Source organism: Somniosus microcephalus, chromosome 7 (genome assembly GCF_052327205.1).
Source record: "Somniosus microcephalus isolate GS21.2 chromosome 7, FLI_Smic_1.0, whole genome shotgun sequence".
Classification (NCBI taxonomy): Eukaryota; Metazoa; Chordata; class Chondrichthyes; order Squaliformes; family Somniosidae; genus Somniosus; species Somniosus microcephalus.
The window spans coordinates 36,141,316-36,164,391 of record NC_140993.1 but is presented as its reverse complement, the minus strand read 5'-3'; the positions used below and the strand labels follow the sequence as shown (position 1 = coordinate 36,164,391).

General features: G+C 41.4%; 1 protein-coding gene across 3 annotated transcripts in view; it reads left to right on the top strand.

Moving 5' to 3' along the window:
- ago2 (argonaute RISC catalytic component 2) overlaps positions 1–17,672 on the top strand; it is a 108,941-nt gene extending 91,269 nt beyond the window's left edge. The window contains exons 17-19 of one of the 3 annotated variants that reach the window (XM_085992402.1): positions 25–126; positions 4,041–4,240; positions 10,640–17,672. In XM_085992402.1, coding sequence (XP_085848528.1) covers positions 25–126; positions 4,041–4,240; positions 10,640–10,748 — 411 coding nt within the window. In that variant the 3' untranslated portion in view covers positions 10,749–17,672. Of the gene's footprint in view, positions 1–24; positions 127–2,784; positions 4,006–4,040; positions 4,241–10,639 lie in introns of those variants that run through there. The other 2 variants (XM_085992404.1, XM_085992403.1) reach the window with 2 other exon arrangements.
- The last annotated feature ends 5,404 nt before the right edge of the window (positions 17,673–23,076 follow it).

Here is a 23,076-nt window from a genome sequence, read left to right as displayed (position 1 = left end):
TCTCCCATATTTTTTTATTTACAGGTTGGCAAAAGTGGCAATATTCCAGCAGGCACAACAGTGGATACAAAAATAACACATCCATCAGAGTTTGACTTTTACCTGTGCAGCCATGCTGGTATTCAGGTGGGTTTTAAAAAAGATATCAACATACTGTAGAATAATAAACAGATCATGTCCCTGTCATCCATGCCTTTGTTACCTCTAGACTCAACTATTCTCCTGGCCGGCCTCCCATCCTTGCACCCTCTAAACTTAAGCTCATCCCAAAATCTGCTGCCCATAGCCTAACTTGCTCCAAGTCCCGTTCACCCATCACCCCTGTGCTTGCTGTCCTACATTGGCTCCAGGCCCAGCGACGCCTCAATTTGGTCATCTATCTCCTTATATGGCTTGTGTCAAATTTTGTTTGATTGGCGCTCCTGTGAAGCGCCGTGGGAAGTTTTACTATGTTAAAGGTGCTAGATAAATGCAATTTGTTGTAATCAACTGTGGATTATTACTTGATTAATATACAGTAATCCCTCCCCAACCACGGGGGATACGGCCCTGAAAATCCCCGTGGTTGGTAAAACCGCAGTTGGCAAATATAAGACCTTATGGGAAAAATGGGGTTGGGGGAACGCGGCTGCATTTACACTCGTCAGAGCCTAAGTAAGTTGCTTTATTTTAAATAACACAATTTAAAAAATCATCAATCGAGGGGGGTAAATGCGGAGAAGCGACATCGTGGCTGGTTGTTGCAACTGGGCGGTTTCTTAAAGAATTCTGCGATGGATGGTTGACTTTTTTTTCCTGAATATCTTTCTGGACCTGCTTGTATGGTCTCATTAAATTCTCCAAACCTCGCTTGAATTTTAAACTACGCTCCAAGAATGGGTCAATTTGCATAAAGAGGTCCGAGAGATTAGTAGCAAGGAGCATTGCCTTGCTAAGGTTGGCACTTGTCATCGTGGTAGTAAATATGCTTAAAAGAGCGGTGCGGATGAATGGAGTCTCGTGTTTGGAAGCGTGACCTGTGAAACTTGAAAACTAAAAACCGCGTATACGCAAAATTCACTGCCGCGGTCGGCAAAATTTGTCGCAGAGAGGTATACTTGAAATCCGCGTATGGCAAAACCGCGGTTGGGGCGGGATTCCTGTATAACAACCAAAACATCTTGCATTTAAAGATCACCTCTAACTTGGAGTGTGCCACTATGCTTCAGACAAACCAATGCTGAGCTAGAGATATTAGGGGTGACTAAAAGCTTGGTTACAGAGGTGGGTTGTAAGGAGGGTTTTATAGCAGGTGGGAAGGTGGTTTAGGGAGGGAATTTCAGGGCGTGGGGTCTAGCCAGCCGCCAGTTGTGGGGCAAAGGGAGGGAGGCGGCTCACCACTACCTTCTCGAGAGCAATTGGGGATGGACAATAAATGCTGGCCTTGTCAGCGATGCCCACACCCAGGAACAATTTTTTTTTTTAATGCTGAAGAGGCCAAAGTTGGAGGAACTGGAAGTTATGGTGGGGGAGGGGTTTAGGGCTGGAACGGGTTAGAATGGGGGAGGCAAGACCATGAAAGGATTTAAACATGAGGTAGAAATTTTAAATTTGGGGGTTCAGGGAGCTAACTTAGGTTCGTGAGGACAGGTTTGATGGGTGAGCAGGATTTGGTACATGATGGCATACGGGCAGCAGAGTTTTGGCTAAGTTGATATTTACAGGATGGAGAATGGGAGGCTGACCAGGAGAGCATTGGAGTAAGTCAGATCTGAAGGTGGCAACAACATAGATGAGGGCTTCAGCAGCAAATGGGCTAAGGCAGGAGTGGTGGCGGGCCATGGTGCGCAGGTGGAAGTAGGCAGTCTCCGTAATGGAGCAGACTATGTAGTCAGAAGCTCCGCATGTAGTTGAATAAAACGCCGCAGATACAAACAGTCTGCTTCAACCAGAGACGGTGGCCGGGGAGGGAAATGGAATCAGTGGCAATGGTATCGAGTTTGTGGAATAGACCAGGGTTTCCACAATGAAGAGTCATGAAACTGAGTTTAAGTTCTAGTGCTGCCTGTCACACAGTTAGTTGCCTCTCTGGGTAAATGCATCATTCCAGTGGTGGAATATTATGTGGAAAATATTAAGGAAAGAAATGCTTTAAGCTAATGCCTTATCACATCAATCTGTCTCAATGGGCTTCACACAGTGACTTACTTTGAGTTTACAGCAGCATTGTTTCAAGAACATCAGTGACCAGCTAATTTTTTTGAGCAGAAATATTAGCCAGGACACCGAGAACTCAAATAAAAACAGAAAATGCTGGAAATACTCAGCAGGTCAGGCAGCATCTTTCGTTAGAACGGATGAAAGGCCATCAACTTGAAATGTTAAATCTGTTTCTCTCTCCAGATGCTGCCTGACCTGCTGAGTGTGTTCAGCATTTTCTGTTTTTATTTGAGATTTCCAGCATCTGCAGTATTTTGCTTTTGCACCAGGAGAACAATCTGCTCTTCAAGTAATGCTATTAGATCTTTAACATCAACCTGAACAGGCAGATGGGACCTTGATTTAATGTCCTCATGTAAAGCATGGCATCTCCAACAATGTAGTGCTCCCTCAGTAGCGCATTGAATGCCAGAACAGGTGCTCACAGTCCTGTTGTGGAACTTTGTGGATTTTGGCGAGGTAGCAAGGAAAGACTAACCATTTGCTCAATCAGACCACTTTTAAATCTGTGTATAGTTAGGCCAGCCACTGATAACTTTCGGTGATCTTGTACAAGTCTTGATCCAACCTGTTCTGAATTTGCAGCTGGAGACGGTTCTGTGGTGGCAAGAGGGTGATGTGTAATGGGAGAGAGAAAAAGTGTGCGTGACTTTCCTTATCCCTGTCTTTTCCCCACCTGAAAAACAGCTGAAGTCTGTACAAAAGCGGTCAATGCTGTCATTTGATCCATGTGATAGGAGCTGTGAAAGAAAGACTCACAACCACCGGACGTCTCAAAGCACTTTACAGCCAATGAAGAAATTTTTGAAGTGTAGTCACTGTTGTAATGTAGGAAACGCAACAGCTAATTTGCACACAGCAAGCTCCCACAAACCGCAATGTAATAATGACCAGATAATCTGTTTTTGTTGTGTTGATTGAGAGATAAATATTGGCCAGGACACCAGGGATAACACACTTGCTCTTCTTTGAAATAGTGCCATGGGACCTTTTATGTCCACCTGAGAGAGCAGACGGGGTCTCGGTTTAATGTCTCATCCGAAAGACTGCACCTCCGACAGCGCAGCACTCCCTCAGTGCTGCACTGGAGTGTCAGCCTAGATTTATGTGCTCAAGTCTCTGGAGGGGGACTTGAACCCACAACCTTCTGACTCAGAGACGAGGGTGCTGCCAGCTGAGCCCCAGCTGACGCTTGTGCACAGAAAGCTTGCTATCAGGCCAGTTTTCCATCTTTGACATTGATAAACCAACATCTTTGTCAGAAACCCAAATATGAATGACATTTCAGGATGGGAACTAATTTAAATCTTCTAGTTGGGAGTCCAGCAAAATGGAGAAAAGAATGCAATGGCAGATTAAGAACAAAAGAACATAAGAAATAGGAGCAGGAGTTGGCCCTTCGTGCCTGCTCTGCCATTCAGTAAGATCATGGCTGATCTTCTACCTCATCTCCACTTTCCTGCACTATCCCCATATCCCTTGATTCCCTTAATATTCAAAAATCTATCGATCTCTATCTTGAATATACTCAACAACTGAGCCTCCACAGCGCTCTGGGGTAGAGAATTCCAAAGATTCACCACCCCCTGAGTGAGGAAATTTCTCCTCATCTCAGTCCTAAATGGCCGACCCCTTACTCTGAGCCTGTGACCCCTGGTTCTAGACTCCCCAGCCAGGGGAAACATCCACCCTGCATCTACCCTGTCAAGCCCTGTAAGAATTTTGACAACCAATGCATCCAGATTATATGTTCCACCTGTTGTACTTCTACATTAAGTAAGAAGTTATTGAAAAATGATTTTAATTAAAGCAAGAGGCTAATAATTAAACATATTTTCTAGGGAACAAGCAGACCATCTCACTACCATGTGCTATGGGATGATAACCGTTTCAATGCAGATGAACTTCAGATACTCACATACCAACTTTGCCACACATATGTCCGGTGTACGCGGTCGGTATCCATCCCAGCCCCAGCCTATTACGCTCATTTGGTGGCTTTTCGTGCCAGATACCATTTGGTGGACAAGGAACATGACAGGTATGTAAAACCTTTTGAGACTTTGACTGTTGAGCACAAAGTTCACAGAGGAACCCATCATGGTGAGGAATGACCCATCATGGTGAGGAATGACCCATCATCAACATCAAGCACTCCCAGTGCAGAAACCGCAGTTAGATGCAGATGTAAACATTACTCTGCATCAACGATATGCCTTGGCAAAAGGCAGCCTTGGCAGAGGGACCTCTATTGCACCAGTGTGACATTCCATGCCCACACCTGTGGCCTCTGCGTGAGATTGCCAAATCAGAGGCAGTTTTGTTCTGTGCCCACTAGAAACTGGATTGAGACTGCACAAACAGCCAGGAAACAAATCGCTCTGGGCTAGATTCAGACCCGGGTCTCAGAAGTAAAAAGCCAATACTCAACTCACGGGCCCCCAGACCTTGTTTTCCAAAGTTGGCCTAACCCATGAAGGGGATTGACTAAAATTGAGAGTGATAATTGGCTGTTTGTGATCTGTTGGTAAAAGGCAAACTCATCAGAAGTCGAATGTTTGGGCTTATTAGTTTGGAGTACAAGCTGGGTTTCATTTATTTTACTGTGAAATTAGGTTAAAATTCTGTCACTTAAAAATTTTTGGGAGAGAAAAAAATGGGGTTTATGAACACCAGCTACTTGGGTGTTAAGTCGGAGAGATGTCAGTGCCCATACCCCAGCATTAGTTCATTCCATCAGGTGCAGAAGGTAAAAAAAATTGGTAAGAGGGAAGAAGAATGCATCAAAAAAAAGTTATGGTTGCAGTAATCATAGAATGGTTACAGCACAGAAGGAGGCCATTCAGCCCATGCCGGCTCTGCAAGAGCACTTCAGCTAGTCCCACTCCCCCGCCCTTTCCCCGTAGCCGTGCAAATTTCTTTCCTTCAGGTTCTTTTGAAAGCTACGATTGAATCTGCCTCCACCACCTTTTCAGGCAGTGCATTCCAGATCCTAACCACTCGCGGGGGAAAAAGGTTTTTCCTCGTGTCGCCTTTGGTTCTTCTGCCATTCACCTTAAATCTGTCTCCTCTGGTTCTTGACACTTCTGCCAATGGGAACAGTTTCTCTCTATCTACTCTGTCCAGACCCCTCATGATTTTGAACACCTCTATCAGACCTCCTCTCAACCTTCTCTGCTCTATGGAGAACAACCTTCTCCAATCTATCCACGTAACTGAAGTCCCTCATCCCTGGAACCATTCTTGTAAATCTTTTCTGTACGCTCTAAGCCCTTTGCATCCTTCCTAAAGTGCAGTGTCCAGAATTGGACTCTATATTCCAGTTGAGTCCGAACCAGTGTTTTATAAAGGTTCCTCATAACTTCCTTGCTTTTGTACTCTATGCTTCTATTTATGAAGCCCAGGATCCCGTCTGCTTTTTTAACCACTTTCTCAACCTGCCCTGCCACCTTCAACGATTTGTGCACATATCCCCCCAGGTCTCTCTGTTCACGCACCCCCTTTAGAATTGTACCCTTTTGTTTATACTGCCTCGCCTCGTTCTTCCTACCAAAATGTATCACTTTGTACTTTTCTGCGTTAAATTTCGTCTGCCACGTGTCCGCCCATTCCACCAGCCTGTCTATGTCCTCTTGATGTCTATCACTATGCAGCACGGTGGCATAGTGGTTAGTACTGTTGCCTCACAGCGCCAGAGACCCAGGTTCGAATCCGGCCTCGGGTGACTGTGTGGAGTTTGCACATTCTCCCCGTGTTTGCGTGGGTTTCCTCCGGGTGCTCCGGTTTCCTCCCACAGTCCAAAGATGTGCGGGTTAGGTTGATTGGCTATGATAAATTGACCCTTAGTGTTAGGGGGACTAAATACGTGGGGTTACGGGGATAGGTGTTGGTGTAGGGGTTACAGGGATCAGGTGGGGATCGGGTGGGATATGTGTCGGTGCAGGCTCGATGGGCCGAAATGGCCTCTACCTGCACTCTGGGGTTTCTGTGATTTCTGTGATATCCTCCTCACTGTTCACTATAATTTTGAAATTGTGCCCTGTGCGCTCACAGCAAATCATAAATATATATCGAGAACAGGATCTAGTACCTGGGGAACCTTCCTCCAGTCTGATAAACAAACCGTTCACCACTACTCTGTTTCCTGTCACTTAGCCAATTTTGTATCCATGTTGCCACTGTCCCTTTTATTAACATCGTTAACACCTTCACCGAAGCTTACGAGCATGGGCCTCACACTAAACATCCGTAAGGCAAAGGTCCTCTACCAACCTGCCCCCGCCACACAGTACTGCCCCCTGATTATCAAAATCCACGACAAGGCCTTGGACAACCTACATACTTTCCATAACTCGGGAGCCTACTGTCAACAAGGGCAGACGTCGATGACCAAGTCCAACACCGCCTTCAGTGTGCCCGTGCAGCCTTTGGTCGCCTGAGGAAGTGTGTGTTTGAAGACCAGAACCTCAAACCCGGCACCAAGCTCATGGTCTACAGAGCAGTAATAATACCCGCCCTCCTGTATGCCTCAGAGACATGGACCATGTACAGCAGGCACCTCAAAGCACTGGAGAGGTACCACCAACGCTGCCTCTGCAAGATCCTGCAAATCCATTGGCAGAATAGGCGCACCAACGTCTGTTCTCGCTCAGACCAACATCCCCAGCATCAAAGCTTTGACCACACTCGATCAGCTCCGATGGATGGGTCACATCGTCCGCATGCCCGATACGAGATTCCCAAAACAAGCGCTCTACTCTGAGCTCCAACACGGCAAGAGAGCCCCAGGTAGGCAGAGGAAACACTTCAAGGACACCCTCAAAGCTTCCTTGAAAAAGTGCCCAAGACCACACAAAGTGGAGGAGAAGCATCCAGGAAGGCACCGAATACCTCGAGTCTCTTTGCCGGGAGCAAGCGCAAGGAGTGCACGTCAACCCAAGCACCCCACCCACCCGCCCCTTCAACCACCGTCTCCCCACCTGTGACGACGACTGTAGGTCCAGCATTAGACTCATCAGTCACCTGAGAACTTTTTAATGTGGAAGCAAGTCATCCTCTGTTCCGAGGGACTGCCTAAGAAGAAGTAGTATTCCGTGGGTTTCAACTTTGCTGGCAAGCCTATTATGTGGCACTTGATCAAACAACATTTGGGAGTCCATTTACACCGCATCGCCCTCATCACCCCTCTCTGTTACCTCATCAAAAATTGCGCTCATCCCAGACATATTTTTGCACATGTGTATTCTAGGTCCTTCAGTTGGTCATAGTTGAGAGTAAGTCATCTTCCCAGGCTCACAGCTGCACTTACTCCAACGAAGTGTCTCACCTTGGGTGGGATTGAAAGGGGAAGGGAAGCTGTCGTGATTCAGTCTTCCCAACTTCAAACATGCCAGCTAATCTCCTTCTAAAAGTAGTTGTATATCAATGGTTTTTGACCTTTTTTCATACCACTGATTATATCTCAATATAAACTTTTTGAAGTTACAATTGTAATTCATAGCCTGCAAAAATGATTGCCTCACTTAAAGTTTAAAGCAGAGTTTTGAAGTAATTGACACTAATTTTGCCGTACAAAATAATGGAATAGTGAGGTCGAGCAGTGCATTTCAATTGGTGACACGGGAGGGCCGAATGATTGTAGCTCACTTACAGATTAAGTTGAGTCGATTTTGTTAATCTGATGAGTTGACTTCTTTCACCCATCCAACTGTTCTAAAGTAGTTCTTTAGAAGTTTTTTTAATGAAATGTTTTTGTTGGCCAGCAAGGTGAGGAACAAGTGGAACAATATTTGGCATTCTGGGTCAGTGTCGAGCATTTATAAAACTCTGCACGTTTCCCTAACAAATTAAAAAATTAAATAAAGAGGAAGGAGGACCTATTCAAATCTTCCTGAGATAAATTTAAGAACGTGGAAATATGCCATGGGTCATTAGAGGGGCAGGGAGACTTGTAACAAAAAAACAGAAGAGGAAGATCCTGTGTGATGAGCCTCCTTGATTTCTTTGAGGAAGTAGCAACTCAAGTGGATTGTGGTAAACTCAATGTGTACTTAGACTTCCAGAAGGCACTTAATAAAGTTCCATATGAAAGGCTACTAGTTAAACTCAAAGCTATATTCAGGCTAAGACTTGGGAATGTGCAAGAAATTGGTTGACGGGTAGAAAACAATGGGTACTTGTTACAGGAGTCCTGTTGCGTTGGGGAGTGGAAGTACTGAGTAGGGTGCCTGATGGCTCGGTGCTGGGACTACGGCTAATTGTAATTTACATCAATGACTTGGATTCAGAAGCTCAATACAAATGTCAGATTTGCAGATAATGCCAAACTAGGAGGGATAGCAGAATTGAGGGAGAGTGGCAAAAATTACAGAATGGATAAAGCAACAGCAGAGGAAATTTAATGCACATAAATGTAAAGTACTGCACCTAGGAAAGAAAAATGACTCGCATGTTAAGTTCATGAATGGTGTTGAAATAGCTCAGGAAGAAGTTGAAAGAGTCTTGGTAGACTTGATGTTTAAAATGTCTAACCAATGCAGAGCAGCAATTAAATCCAATAGAATGTTGAATTACATAGCCAAAACAGTAGAATCTAAGTCATAAAAAAATCATGTTCAAACTGTACTGTGCTCTGGTCAGACCTCACTGAGTACTAGGGCCACATTCAAGCACTGGAGGCAGTGCAGGGAGGAATCCAGAGGCTGATCTTTAGTGTTAAGGGTCTGAACTATAAGGAAAGGCTGGAGAAACTTGAGTGTATTTGCCTGGAAACAGGGTGCTTAAGAGGTGACTTTGTAGCGGTATATAAAATAGTTACGTAAATGGAAAAGGTAAATCTGGAATATTACTTCAGATTAAATTAGGACACCGGTTTAAACTGTTAAAGTAAATTTAGGACTGATCTAAAGTTCTTCAGAGTGATTAATGCTTGGAAATGACTGCCAGATAGAGTAGTGGAGGTTAAAAACCCTGGCAAATTAGATGCAGCTACTGGGGGTGTGGGGTGGTCTATAGGGTCTTTCTGGGTGGATGAGTTAACATGAGCTGAATGGCCTTCCTTATCTAAGTATCTTGTGAATAGTGTGTGAAACTGCAAACTTCAGGAAGCTTTTCCTACTGAACCCGTGATACTGTTTTGTTGGAGACTATGTTTAGTGTTGAATTATGGGAAGTTTCATGCAGTCATGTCGTGCTCCGAAGAACTGAAGAGCTGCAAATGCTGAAATAGTGGATCTGAAAATTATCGATGAAACAAGTTCCTAGTAGCATCTTTGAAGCATATATGAAATATAGCTCGTAGCCATTGGCAATTTTTATTTACATCTCACAACTGCCATCTTTGCCAGAATCAAGATATATGACCATAGCAGCAACAAATGGGATAGAAATTGGGGATAAAGTACACAACTGAAGTTTGGAAAACAGCCCAGTAAGTGCCACTGAATTAAATGGCAGGAAATTTCTGACAGTTCTGCCTTGCAGCCTTGGCCAACTCAAAAGGTTAGATGAGAGTTTTTGTGTCTAGGTTTTTGAATTTGGCTTCTGTAATTTGGGTGTGTAAATGGCAAACAAATTTCAATATAGATAAGTATGAGGTGGTGCATTTTTGCAGGAGGAATAAGGAGGCCAAATACTCCTTGGAAAATAGTCTAAATTGGGTAGAGGAGCAAAAGGATATATGGGTACAGATTCACAAATCATTAAAATTACCAATGCAGGTTAACAAGGCCATAAAAATGCAAACTGGGGTTCATTGCTAGAGGAGTAGAATTCAAAAGCAGAGAGGTTATGTTAAACTTGTATAGCACCTTGGTTAAACTGCATGTAGAGCACTGCACAGTTCTGGTCTCCATACTACAAAAAGGATATAGAGGCACTGCAGAAGGTGAAAAAAGGATTTACAAGTATAATAGTTATAACCTCACAGTTCTATCAGGAAAGACGGAACAGGTTGGGGCTCTTTAGAAAAGATGAGGCTGAGGGATGATCTAATAGAGGTCTTTAAAATTCTGAACAGTTTTAATACGGTATACGTAGAGAAAATGTTTCCACTTGTGGTGGGGTGGGGGGGGGGGGGTAGTCCAAAACTAGAGGTCATAAATATAAGATAGTCACTAATAAATCCAATAAAGAATTCAGGAGAAACTTCTTTACCCAGAGAGTGGCGAGAATGTGAAACTTATTCCCACATGTAGTCGTTGAGGTAAATAGCATAGATGCATTTAAGGGGAAGCTAGATAAGTGCATGAGGGGGGAAAGGAATAGTAGGATATGAAGTATCTGTGAGACTCGTGTGGAGCATAAACACTGGCATAAACCAGTTGTGTCGAATGGCCTGTTTCTGTGCTGTAAATTCTATGTAATGTATTAGCCTGGTCATTTTAACGGTATGTATTTGTCTATTTCAACTAATCTCGCTCTTTTTTTTTTTCCTTTTCAGCGCTGAAGGGAGTCACACATCTGGCCAGAGTAATGGCCGGGATCAGCAGGCTCTGGCTAAAGCTGTACAGGTTCACCAGGACACACTGCGCACTATGTATTTTGCTTGACCAGTGTCCTCAGTTGGGATTTCTGAACAGAGCTGGGCTAAGACCAGACCGGCTGCATTTCCCAGGCAGTGTAGTGACGAACGAGCAGTTAGATGTGTTTCTGTTGCTGTGTACATTGCAATACCCTGTAGGCCTCTTTCAGTTGAGGTGGAATGTTACATGGTTGTTAATGTGTGAATCAAGTCACCTGTAATATTTTTCTTGAAGAGCAAAAACGTGGAATATTTGGGGGCCTGTGGTAGTGATCTCAGTACATATAGTCACTAATGGGAATTAAATAAATGCAACCTAATTCTGCATTAGATAAAACTAGAATTAAGCCTGGTAGAAAGCTTTTCAAAAGAGATGGTAGTATATTCTGTGGAAGCATCATAGTATGCATTAGCAACTGCATATTTGATGAAGGTTTGTTCAGGATGATAATATTATGGAAGAATTTGGAGGATGGTGAGAGTCTTTAAAGATATAGTATCCCGTTTGTTGGCTTCAAATGGCAGAATTTTGAAACTCAAAATAGAACGTAAACAGCATTCCTTTTATTATATCTGGAGTTTTATCCAGTGAATTCAAAGACTACTGTAATACAGTACTGTGAAACATGGCCATCTTATGAGTCAGTAAGGAGGAGGGGGAAAAAAAGTCTTTTAACACTGAAAGTAAGTTTATGAAGAGCTAATGTTTTTCCTTTTTGGGCAGACAATATATTGTGTAAGTTTTACTTTCTCAGCAGTTTTGAGGTATAATCTAGATTGCCAACAGAAAGAATGCAGTCTCTTTTTAAGGTATGTTTAGTAGAAAATATTGGTGTGTATTTGAAGCAATTAATCTTTGGAGACAATCTATAAAACATAACTAGAACAGATGGGCACTACTATTTTATATATTGAGCTAAAGTCTCTTAATATTTTTGTAAGATGCTGCAATTGTTTAGTTCTCAGATCTTGATACAATAACGCCAGTGATGCAAATGAAATATTTTTCTGCTATGGTTAGTCTGCCACTACTGTGGCCTGCCGCCATGTTGGATATAGGGATTGCCATGACAACCGCTTCACCTATTTGAATTCAATTATTACAGGGCAGTCAGATGAGAACTATCAAAATCGAAACTTTTGAGAATGAAGTAAATTTTAAACTACCTCGTGCCAGCAAAAACAGAATGAGCACACACCACTTGTCATGTTGGCAAAGCAGTTCAAAGATGGTGCTAGGTTTTTGCCACGAGGCAAGCATTTTTTTTAACGGTAGTCATCTAATTGATGTAAACTGATGACTCATGGATTAAAATCCATCCCCAGATTGAAGCCAAATCTTTCTGTATGGTATATACAATTATCTTTTCAATGGCCTATATGCACTTATTAAGTGACTCAAAACATTGTATAAAACATCCAGATTTACATACCTCAACCCTTCAACAAATTTTTAAATCTCAAAGAAGGTGCAACCAGCATAAATTTCAGTGTTAGCAACTTATTTATGTGGCCATGAATAAAAACTATATTGTACATAGATCTTCTGGATAAAACTTTTGCTTTTGAAGTTATGTAACAAACATGATGTAGATACAGGCAACTGTACTGTAGAAGAGTTTTATAAACTGTTTTCATCTATTTCTGTATCTGGCTGCATGGTACTCTGTACAGGTGGGGTGACAAAATGCTGCAAATCACATTACAAAAATGGGCATATTTTGCCAAACCAGTTCAAAAGTTTTTAAGAATTTTTTTTTAATCTTTTATTTATGAAATATGTATTTGGAAGGACTGATGAAATGTGCTTCTAAAAATGCAGTGAGTTACAACATGTTGTCCTAATGCGCCTCATTAAATCCAGCAATATTTTACTTGCTGTTCTGGAATAGAGGTTGAGGGAGGATATAGTGAAGGACACACTAAATGTATCAGTCTTCAGTTCTGAAATAATCCTAATGAGGCTGCTGAGTAATTATGTAAAATCTGTACAAGTGCAGGAATGTCTTTGTGACATTCATCAGTTACAACACTAAAGCATTCAACTATTAACTCTGGAGACCCAAGTTCAAGCCTGAGTCTTGACTGATATTTGCACTTAGGTTTCCTGTGTAGTGCAGGTTTTAACAGTTACATGTGGATTATCTGAGGGAAGGAGAGGGGAAGTTTGCTGGGAGGGAGATGAGAGAGGAAACTTTTCAGAAAGATCAAACGCATCCAGCTGGTGTGTTGGCCGAGGAAGAGGTATTGATGTCCATGAAAATCCCTATGATTGGACTGCAGCACAGTTTCAAATGTGCAGGGCTACTAATCTAGAAATTAAAATAAGTGACCATATAGCAAGTAGTAACAGCATAATGAATACTCAGGGCTTTAAAGACTACACCTAACTTTTTTTTTTACAATGGAAAAACACTATTTCAAAATTAGGGCAGATGTGTATTATCAAAGTTTAATTATGGAAATGAGGCATTATTTCACTGAAATTCAGGTAGGGGGTGAACCGATGCTAGAACTTAACCCCTTTTTAAGCATACCAGCATGATAATCTGATGAAGCAGTAGTTTATATTAATTTTATTTTATTTTAAGTGTATAGTTGAACTTCAAACTTGTAGGGCTGGACAGAAGTTCTTAACCAAAGGTTTATCTTGTTATTTGAGCTGCTTTGTTGTTTGATGATTGAGCTGCCGTGTTGAAGGAAAAGTTTATTAAGAAATTTGCAATAACCAGGTTCCATTGTATTTGCAATTACTTCATCCCATCCCATTCTGTTCAGTTTTCCTTTAAAACATTGACTATTGCACTTATTTTATTTGGTGACATCCTGGATCAAACTCTGCTGGTTTTTTTTTTATATAAATTCAAAAAAGTAAATTGGCAAGAAATTTGTGCAGCTTTAGAGATGATGGAGAATACATTGCCATAGTTAATTTTTTTAGTTAGTATTCTTCTGTTAGTCATTGCCTACAGCTGGATGACTGTGTTGGGCTATTGTTTTAGAACTGGACAATCCCTAGATGCATATCTCTGTTCCCGTTTCTGGGGCGGATTTGGTTACTAAAGTGTCCTTAGCTATTAAGCAATCTCTAACCAGCACTATTAAAAGTTTACATCTTGCTTCAAAGTTATGGGTGCTACTGCGAACTGGCCCCTGTATTCTCTGTTCTTGCGCTGTATATTAGCAGTGAGACTGACATTAAATCAGAGAAAATGAATCAATATTTCAATACAAGCGCTGCGATCTTTGTATGGTCTGTGCTAGCAGCAGCTCTTTGTGAGAATTTATTGCAGTCACTGCCATTTGAGAAACAATTGGTGCTGCAATTGGGTGATTAAATCTGCCTTATTATAAATTACTGCCATTGGTGGCCAACATTCAATTGGGATAGTTACTCTAATAATTACAAAAAATATAGATAAGGGACTAGATTGTAAAACAGTTTAGTATTTTAAGCATGTAGCAGAATTCATCATGGGAATTAAATGGCAATTAGCATTTTCTATTGTAAATGTCAGTTGTGCATAATTAAGAAATATTTGTGCTTGTAAATAATTTTGTAGACTTCAGTAAACTAAAGGCTAGTAACAAATGGTATGAATTGGTTACAGATGTTTTTAGTTGTGACTGTCTTAAAATGTTTGCCATCTTTTGGCAGTGGCATTTTAAAATCATATTGACCTCTGAGGTATATAAAATGAGTGTCTGAAAGTCAGTTAAGTTGCAATCTTTGTAAGCATTACATACTGTCTCTCTTTTGAGAGTCTTTATATTGAGGACAATATTCAGCTTGTGTGGCCTTCTTAAAACAAAAAATCATTTCAGTTCTCAAAATTCATGAACCTAGCAGGATGCCCATGTTTATATTGTAAAAAAAAAATCATTGTAAATTGCAATTATAACTTAGTGGCTCCACTGCATGGCATAATTATAACTTAAAACACAGATCAAACAATGTGTAAAACACACTTCTAGTGCACTTTCCACAAGCCTTTACATTTGTCACAGTGGTGCTAAAAATAAGCTGGATCTTGTATGTATGTGTGTGTGTGAGAATTCTTTTGTGCTTTTTTTCCAGGCATATCTACCAAAAGAACATGTACTAGAATTTTAAAAGAAGTACTTAATAATGGAAGCCAAGTAGATGTACCCTTCCTTTTTTCATAACATTTAAGTTACCTGTAGCCAAAACCCAGTGTTGACACTGAAGATATCCAAGGACATTGGCAATCTGAGCCTATTCTTTAAAACTACAAACTATGTTTTGTAATTTCAGAGGTTAAAACCTTTTAGGTTAACATTATAACATTGTTAACCTAAAGGTTTTAATCTTTTGAAATTACAAAAAATAGTTTACAGTTTCCATTTCTAATTGAAAAATTCACAGCAGCCAAATTATAATCTTAGCAATTTGACTTTGTTTGCCATATTTTCATTCATCTGATCGATCCTGTTTTTGTATTATTTGATGCTTTAGTGAAGAACTATTTAACCCAAGTTACTTTCCAATAATGAAAATCCTTCTGAACATTATCTCTGGAAATAAGCTTCCAGTGGTAACTTGTGCTCAGCTTAATTGCGTACTGTGCTCTGGAGAGGGAATGGCAAGAAATCATTCGCTAAATGTCGAGAAATGCAGGAAACTCACTGATAATATCCGGGGGCAAATCCAGTTGAGGTTCCCATGGCTATGCTCTGTAAAATATATACAACCTTGTATTGTTAAACTAATCATGTTAACACACCGTACTACGACTTGTTGTTTGACCATGCCGTAATTTCGACTCTCTTCAGTTGGATGATTTTACATTGGGTTTTTTTCTGGTTGCCATTTATGGAGAAACTGGTGGTCTTGCAGATAGGTCCAGATCTTGTGCTTTCTGCTCTGTTCAGAACTGTAGTGCTGCCAATTTATTTGGTTTGTGAACTTTAACATTGAGTTATTGATCCATCATTTCCACCTTAAAGCTTTAATGTTCATCTGTTGATGCAAGACAAATCAGATTGTAATAGCAGAGTTGTCAGCTAAAACCTCCAATCTGCTGTTTAGAAAATATCACGTCTTTTTAAAAAAAAAAAAAAGATTGAGCAGCCGCACTATATTAAGCAGCTTATACGTAATGTGTCACTGGGCACTTAAAAGAAAAAAAAACTAATGCAAAAAGCATATCTTCCATCAAGCTGTCATGCAAAAAAAAAAGGTGCTTTGGAAATAACTGAAATTCAGAATTAATCTGAAGTGTGTCAACTGTTTTCTGTTTGCCTCTGATCAGAATAAACCTCCCAAAATATTGTTTAAATATTGGAAAACAAACTGTAAGGCCACTTAAGGAAGTAATGATGTTTCACAGACTGTTCTATTTGTTTAAATGCTTACTTCAATTCTTGAAGTAAAATTATAATTTGTGATATTTTATAGATTTATTTCTTCTGGGAGGGAATGGAAAGTGAATTTGGTGCCAAGAAGGCTGTGCAACATTATATATGCTTTGACTGGCCTCCCTTTTATTTATTTGGCCTGTACTTTCATAGAAATGTGAATCAGAATTCTGTATTTAACACTTGGGAAATGGCTTTAATATAAGTTTGTTCCACACTGCACAAGAAGGGAACAAAAGAAACCTTGCATTTTTCATCTACATTAAGGTCACCTCGACCTATTCCTTCTGCCCCAAGACCAGATAAGCCATTTCCAGCCAAGTGTTTTTGCACCAGATGGATGAAAGATCCATATTTTTAAGTTTGGGGAAGAGGCACTGGCAGCTGGGAGAAAACCTGGCGCTTGCTTCCATTTTTCTTTCGTTCCCCACACCCCCCCCCCCTCCCCTCCTCTCCCCACCCTAATCTGGACCTACCTCAATAGTTGGTTGCTGCAACTATAATTATGAAATGGTGTATTTCCCTGATTCAAAATATAACAAAAAAAAAGACCAAAATGAGCAACTTTTTAGTTTTTGAAATTAATTTTGAATTGGTGCAAAGTTAGGCAAACAATTCTATTTTCCTCTAAAGTTTATTATAGTGCTTTATTTTGTTCTTTGTGCCTTGTGTAATCATCCCATTGCATGTCAAAATCTGCTGACGGGGTTAAATAGCAGTGTATGACTATATTGTACATAAACTGCTTAAATGAACAAAATAGGTTGAAAACTTAATATATTTTGAGAAATTGTAAAGCATCGTTATTTATGCTGCATAGAATGATCAGTATTGTTGCACTTTCTCAGCAGTCACTTATGCCATATGACGGCTGTTAACAGAAAAAACTGCGGACAAACGAGGTGATCCTGGACAATGGTTTTGAAGAGAAAATAAAATGCTACTTGTAAATCCTTAAGGCAAAAGAGGATTTAAAATAGTTTCAAGTACCTCAAAAGCCTGACATATGCTGCATTGAAAAAGTTTTCTGAGTATTCTTTGTTTTGCTGTTTTTTTTGTTTTGAATTGCACAAACTCATCTACCTTCTGTAACTACTGCATTTTAAGGTGTTGGCTTATTTCCTTTTTAGGGCACTGGTAGAATTGGGCACAAAGTGGACTTCCAGTAAATTTTTCTTCATGCTTTTATGTTTTAAGATAGGGTAGTTTTGATCCTGAATGCAAATTGTTTTTTAAATCTTTTTAACCAGCACAAATAAGGTTTGTTACTTAACCTAGTGTTTGTGGTCCATTTGCGCTTGAATGAGCAGTTTACACTCCTGTGGCAATGAGGATTTGCATTGCTTGCAGTTTGTTTTACTAATGTTGTGTAAATACTTACTGTAGGTTAAAATTGTCCATTCCTTTTTCAGTCAATATTTTTTAATGAGCTGAATAACTATGCTGTAAACTCTTGACAGGATATGATGTACAAGTATCATTATATATGAATTTGTGAATCTAAGATATCAATTTTTTTGACTAGCCGTACGGTATGAACATTTTCTTAACAAATAAACTTCTGTATCTTTAACTGGTTGCCTACAAGTGGTGATTAATTGCAATTTTTTTTGTGTATGCTCGCTTCTTGTTACCCCTTGCTCTTATTTTCAGCCACTAGTGTTAGAGCTATACATTCCCACTAAGGAAAAATTGATTATGTTTTTGAAACTGCTCCATCTATAGTGCACGGTGTCTTTTTACAAACAAAGTTTTGTACAGAAAGGAAAATAACCCTATTGCCCTGTAACTATCTTGTGGTGCTCGATTTCAGTTTCTATTTTGAATATAAAATTGCTGATCTGCTTGCCCCAGCATGCAAATCTACCCCACATGTCCATACCTTTTTAATGGGGTTTTTAATTTGGTAAGAAGTGAAACCCTATTCAGTGTAAATATTACTGTGTTGGCGGCTATAGTGTCCCATAGCAGTTGAATCTTTGCATTTAGTCCAATTGTCATAAATGGAACGCCCCACATTTATTCCAAAACAGTCTGAATTTGTGCTATTTATAATGGCACTTGTATGACATTGAAGGTGTTTTAAACACCTGAGTTGTCCAGATAGGCTCAATGAGCTGGGTCTCTATACTTTAGTGAAGGGTAGACTTGGTGATTGGATCAAGGTTTATAAAATAATGAAGGGACTGGATTGTTTCGCTTTTGATTTCCTGAAAATTAACTTTTATTAAAATTTCCTAACCCAAGATATTGGAGATGTTACACAGCAGAATTATGCACATTAACCCATAGATAGGTAAGGATGTATTTAATGGTGCATCCTTTTAAGACCCTCATTGTAGTTATCACAAGAATATACTATTTCAATGTTGCCTCAAATATATGCAACTATAGAAACTTACAGCACCAAAAGAGACCATTCGGCCTGTCGTGCCTGTGCTGGCTTTTTGAAAGAGCCGTCGTCCTTAGTCCCACACCCCTATTTTTTGACCGTAACCCTGTAAGTTCAAGTACCTGTTCAACTCCTTTCTAAAATGATTTATGGAATCCACTTCTACCACCTTTTCCAGTAGTGTGTTCTGAATCCCGACTGAGTGGGGGGAAAAAAAAATTCTCGTCTCCCTCTGAATCTTTTGACTGATTTAAAATCTATGACCTCTGGTTATTGAACCACTTGCCAGAGGGAATATTTTTTCTCTCTACTCTTATCAAAATCTCTCATCATCTTGAAAACCTTTATTAGGTCACCTCTTAACCGTCTCTATTCCAAGGAGAACAGTCCTAACTTTTTCCAACTTCTCATAACTGAAGTCCCTCATCCCTGGTAAACCTCCTCTGTACCCTTTCTAAAGCCTTTTACATCGTTCCTGAAGTGTGGTGCCCAGAATTGTCCACAATGCTTCTCTTTGCTTTTACAATATATGCCTCGGTTTATAAACCCAAGTAACCCATATGATTTTTTAACCACCTTATCAACTGGCCGTGCCACCTTTTAAGGATTTGTGTATATGGACACCAAGGTCTCTCTGCTCATCTACACTTATCAAAATCATGCCATTTATAGTATGTTTTTCCATATTCGTTCTCCCAAACCGCATCACTTCACACTTCTCTGCATTGAACTCCATCTGCCATGCTTCTGTCCATCGTTCTGAAGGCTACAACTATCTTCATGATCAACAAAAGAAAAATACTGCGGATGCTGGAAATCTGAAATAGAAACAAAATGCCGGCAATACTTCGCAGGTCAGGCAGCATCTGTGCAGAGAGAAACAAGAGTTAACGTTTCGGGTCGATGACCTTTCGTCGGAACTGAAAAAAAAAGTTAGAGCTATAACCGGTTTTAAGCCAGTGCAGAGTCAGGGATGGGGGAGGGTAGGAAAGAACAAAAAGGAAGGCCTGTGATGGGGTGAGAGATGGCAGGAGAGGTTAAAGGACAAAAGGAATGATGGTGCAAGGCAAAAGGAGATGGTACAAGTAAACGAACAAAAGGTGGGTGTAGAGGTGTAAATAGAAATAGAATCATCAACAGCTGCCATCTGAAAAAATGGGGGCAGAGGTTATGATCTAAAATTGTTGAACTCGGTGTTGAGACCGGAAGGTTATAAAGTGTCTAATCAAAAGATGAGAGGTGCTGTTCCTCAAACTTATGTTGCGCTTTATTGGAACAGTGTAGGAGGCCGAAGACAGAGGGGTGGGAGTGGAGTGGAGAAATAAAGTGACAGGCGACCGGAAGCTCGGGGTCATGTTTGTGGACTGAACAGAGGTGAATGATAATGAGCCATAATGGGAGAAAAAACGGGGAAAAATTTGGTATCTACCATTTTGGGCACTAACTTTAGCGCCCGGCGCTAATTAGCACCGGTGACTGTGAAATTGAGTTTTAGCGCTCCCAAGAGGGAAGTGAAGCGCTCCACTTCTTCCTTTAAGGCGCTAACATCGGAGAGCTGGGCGGAGACTTCAGCAGCACCGCACACTGGGCCGTGCAGCGCTGCCGCATTCAAAGGCTCCTTCCCTTCCTTAAAGGAAAGGGTCATCGCTGCAGGTTCTGCAATTTAAAAAGTACCTACCTGGACCACCAAGGCAGCTACGATCCCGCGCGATCAACCCAGCACTCAAGCAGAGTGCCAGGCTGATCGACCGCGGGCAGGAACCTGCAAAAAAAAAACTAGAACAGGAAAAGCAAGTTTTTTTTTCCACTTACCTCGGCCACCTCCTTTAATAATCGCCCTCGAAGCAGACGGCCGCCTGCCGTACGTCTCCTGCAGCTGTCGGTGTTTTCAACCGGCGCTGCTGCATGGGGCGGAAGTCAATTTCGGGTCCAGGGCAATGACGTCACGATCTCCAGCCGAAGGAGGTCGGGGCAGCGCCACTGCAAAACTGCCGCCGAATATGGTGGGAGTTGATGTCAGCGCCACGCCCCGTCGCAATGCCTGATATTCAAAACTGAATGAGAAACTGACTAGAAACTGAAAATAACTTCCCTACGTTTGTATCAATGAATAAAAAGTAAATTGTTTTTTCTTAATTTTGTGAAATTTTTAATATGCTTGATAAATGATAACTTGGCATTAAATATTAGTCAAATTAAATAACTGCATTAATCGTCTTACCAGAAATACTTCTCCAGCTTCCTATTAAAAACTAACTTCATCCTTGTAAAGTCTGTGGGTTATATGGTGAATTAATACACAGACTACAAGAGTAACTTTAACAGAACTTTACTATTCGAAGGTCAGGGCGAATCTGCCCAATAAATCCTTACACAGCACTTATATACCGGTGTGGTCACCACCGGTATTACAGTATACAGTAGCCAAGATAAAGTAGTGCAACCCTTAAAATAGTTCTCTTAAAGGTGGAACGTTACATACACTACAATCCTCCCTTTTTAGGTTAACAATATATACATATTCCCATTAATATAACATCTTAACATATATACAACTTTATGTGAAACAGTTCACAGATTCAGTCTCTCTGGAGGCTTCCGGACTCTGTCCGGATAACGCCTCGGTGGTGTAGTCGTTTTCGGTGGTGTAGTAGGTTCTTCTGGCAAGGTCGATTTGGCCTGAAGGACCGTTTCAGGTTCATCGGATTCCAGTATTACCGGATCGGAGGTAGATGCTCTGGGTATCTCTGCTTCAACATTAGACGTATAGAGTTGTGGAGTAGGTTGGGCCTTTGTGGATGATTCTATGATCTGGTCAACATGGCGCCTTATTATGCTTTCACCAATGTCCACGGTATACATCAACGGTCCTAGCCTTTTTCCAATAGTTCCCGGCTGCCATTTCTCGGTACGGTAGTCCCGGGCCAAAACTTGTTGACCTATCTGAAAGGATCTAGTTGGCCTTTCATTCATGCCTTGAAATTGTCGGTTCTCTACGTCCCTTCTGACGTTTGGCTTAATCAAATCCAGCCGGCATCTTATTCTTTTATTGAAAAACATCATGGCGGGAGTTTGGTTTGTGACCGCATGTGTTGCATTCCTGTACGCCAACAAGAAGTTATCTACCTTATGTTGTAGATTTATGTCTTCATTACCCATGGCCTTTATGGCCTTCTTGAAGGTCTGGACAAACCTTTCAGCTAATCCATTGGTGGCGGGATGGTATGGGGCGGACGTATAGTGCTTGACCCCATTGCTTTTTAAGAACTTCCTGAATTCTTCGGACACAAATTGCGGTCCATTATCAGAACAGATCTGTTCCGGCAGCCCATTCCTGGCAAATATGGTCCTTAATACTGTGATGGTTTTTTCCGTGGTGGTGGAGGACATTTTTATTACCTCCGGCCACTTGGAGTGTGCATCCACCGCGATTAAAAACATTGAGTCCATAAATGGACCAGCAAAGTCGATATGTACCCTTTGCCATGGAGATGAGGGCCACTCCCATGGATGCAGAGGAGCTTGTGGTGGCGCGTTTTGGACCTTCTGGCATCCTAGACAGCTCTTGGTTATTTCTTCGATGTCTCCATCAATACCTGGCCACCACACAAACACTCTGGCTAGGTTCTTCATTTTCACTCCACCCAGATGCCCCTCGTGAAGCTCCTTTAGTACTTTCTGCTGGAGTTTGGGTGGAATCACCACTCTAGATCCACACATCAAGGTTCCTCAGCACACTGACAGCTGTTCTCTTCTGTGCGAAAATGCTGGCAGCATTGGTTCGCCATGTACTGGCCATCCCTCCACCGTTAAATCGTAGACTCGTGAGAGAGTCGGGTCATTTCTTGTTTCCTTTTCGATCATGGAATTTGTTACTGGTAGACATTCCATTATGGTTGAGTGGAACATCTCCACTGGGTCCACTGTAGTCGCCTCTTCTTCCACTGGCAACGGTAGGCGCGATAACCCATCAGCATTTCCATGCTGTTTGGACCTTTTGTATTCAATGTCATATTGGTGTGCCCCTAGTAGAACAGACCACCTCTGTAGCCTTTGTGCTGTCATAGTGGAAACGGCCTTGTTAGGGTTGAATATGGACACCAACGGCTGGTGGTCTGTCAGCAATGTAAACTTCTTGCCCTGCAGGTAATGATTGAATTTCTTTACTCCCCACACAAGGCTGAGAGCCTCCCTATCTATCTGAGCATAATTTCGCTCAGCGGAGGTCAATGATCGGGACGCAAATGCGACTGGCCTTTCCGAGCCATTTGGTAACTTGTGTGAGAGTACAGCTCCAATACCATAAGGGGAAGCATCACAAGCTAGATGAAGAGATAGCGTTGGGTTGAAGTGAGCCAACACTTCCTCAGAGGTAATCAACGCCTTGCTTCTGCGAAAGGCCTTCTTACAGTCCTCGCTCCACTTCCATGGTACTTCTTTCCGCAACAGAGCATTCAGCGGATGCAGCACCGTGGATAGATTTGGCAGAAACTTATGGTAATAATTAATCAACCCCAGAAACGACCTCAACTGTGATACATTTTCTGGAGCGGGGGCCTTCACGACCGCTTCGATCTTGTCAGGT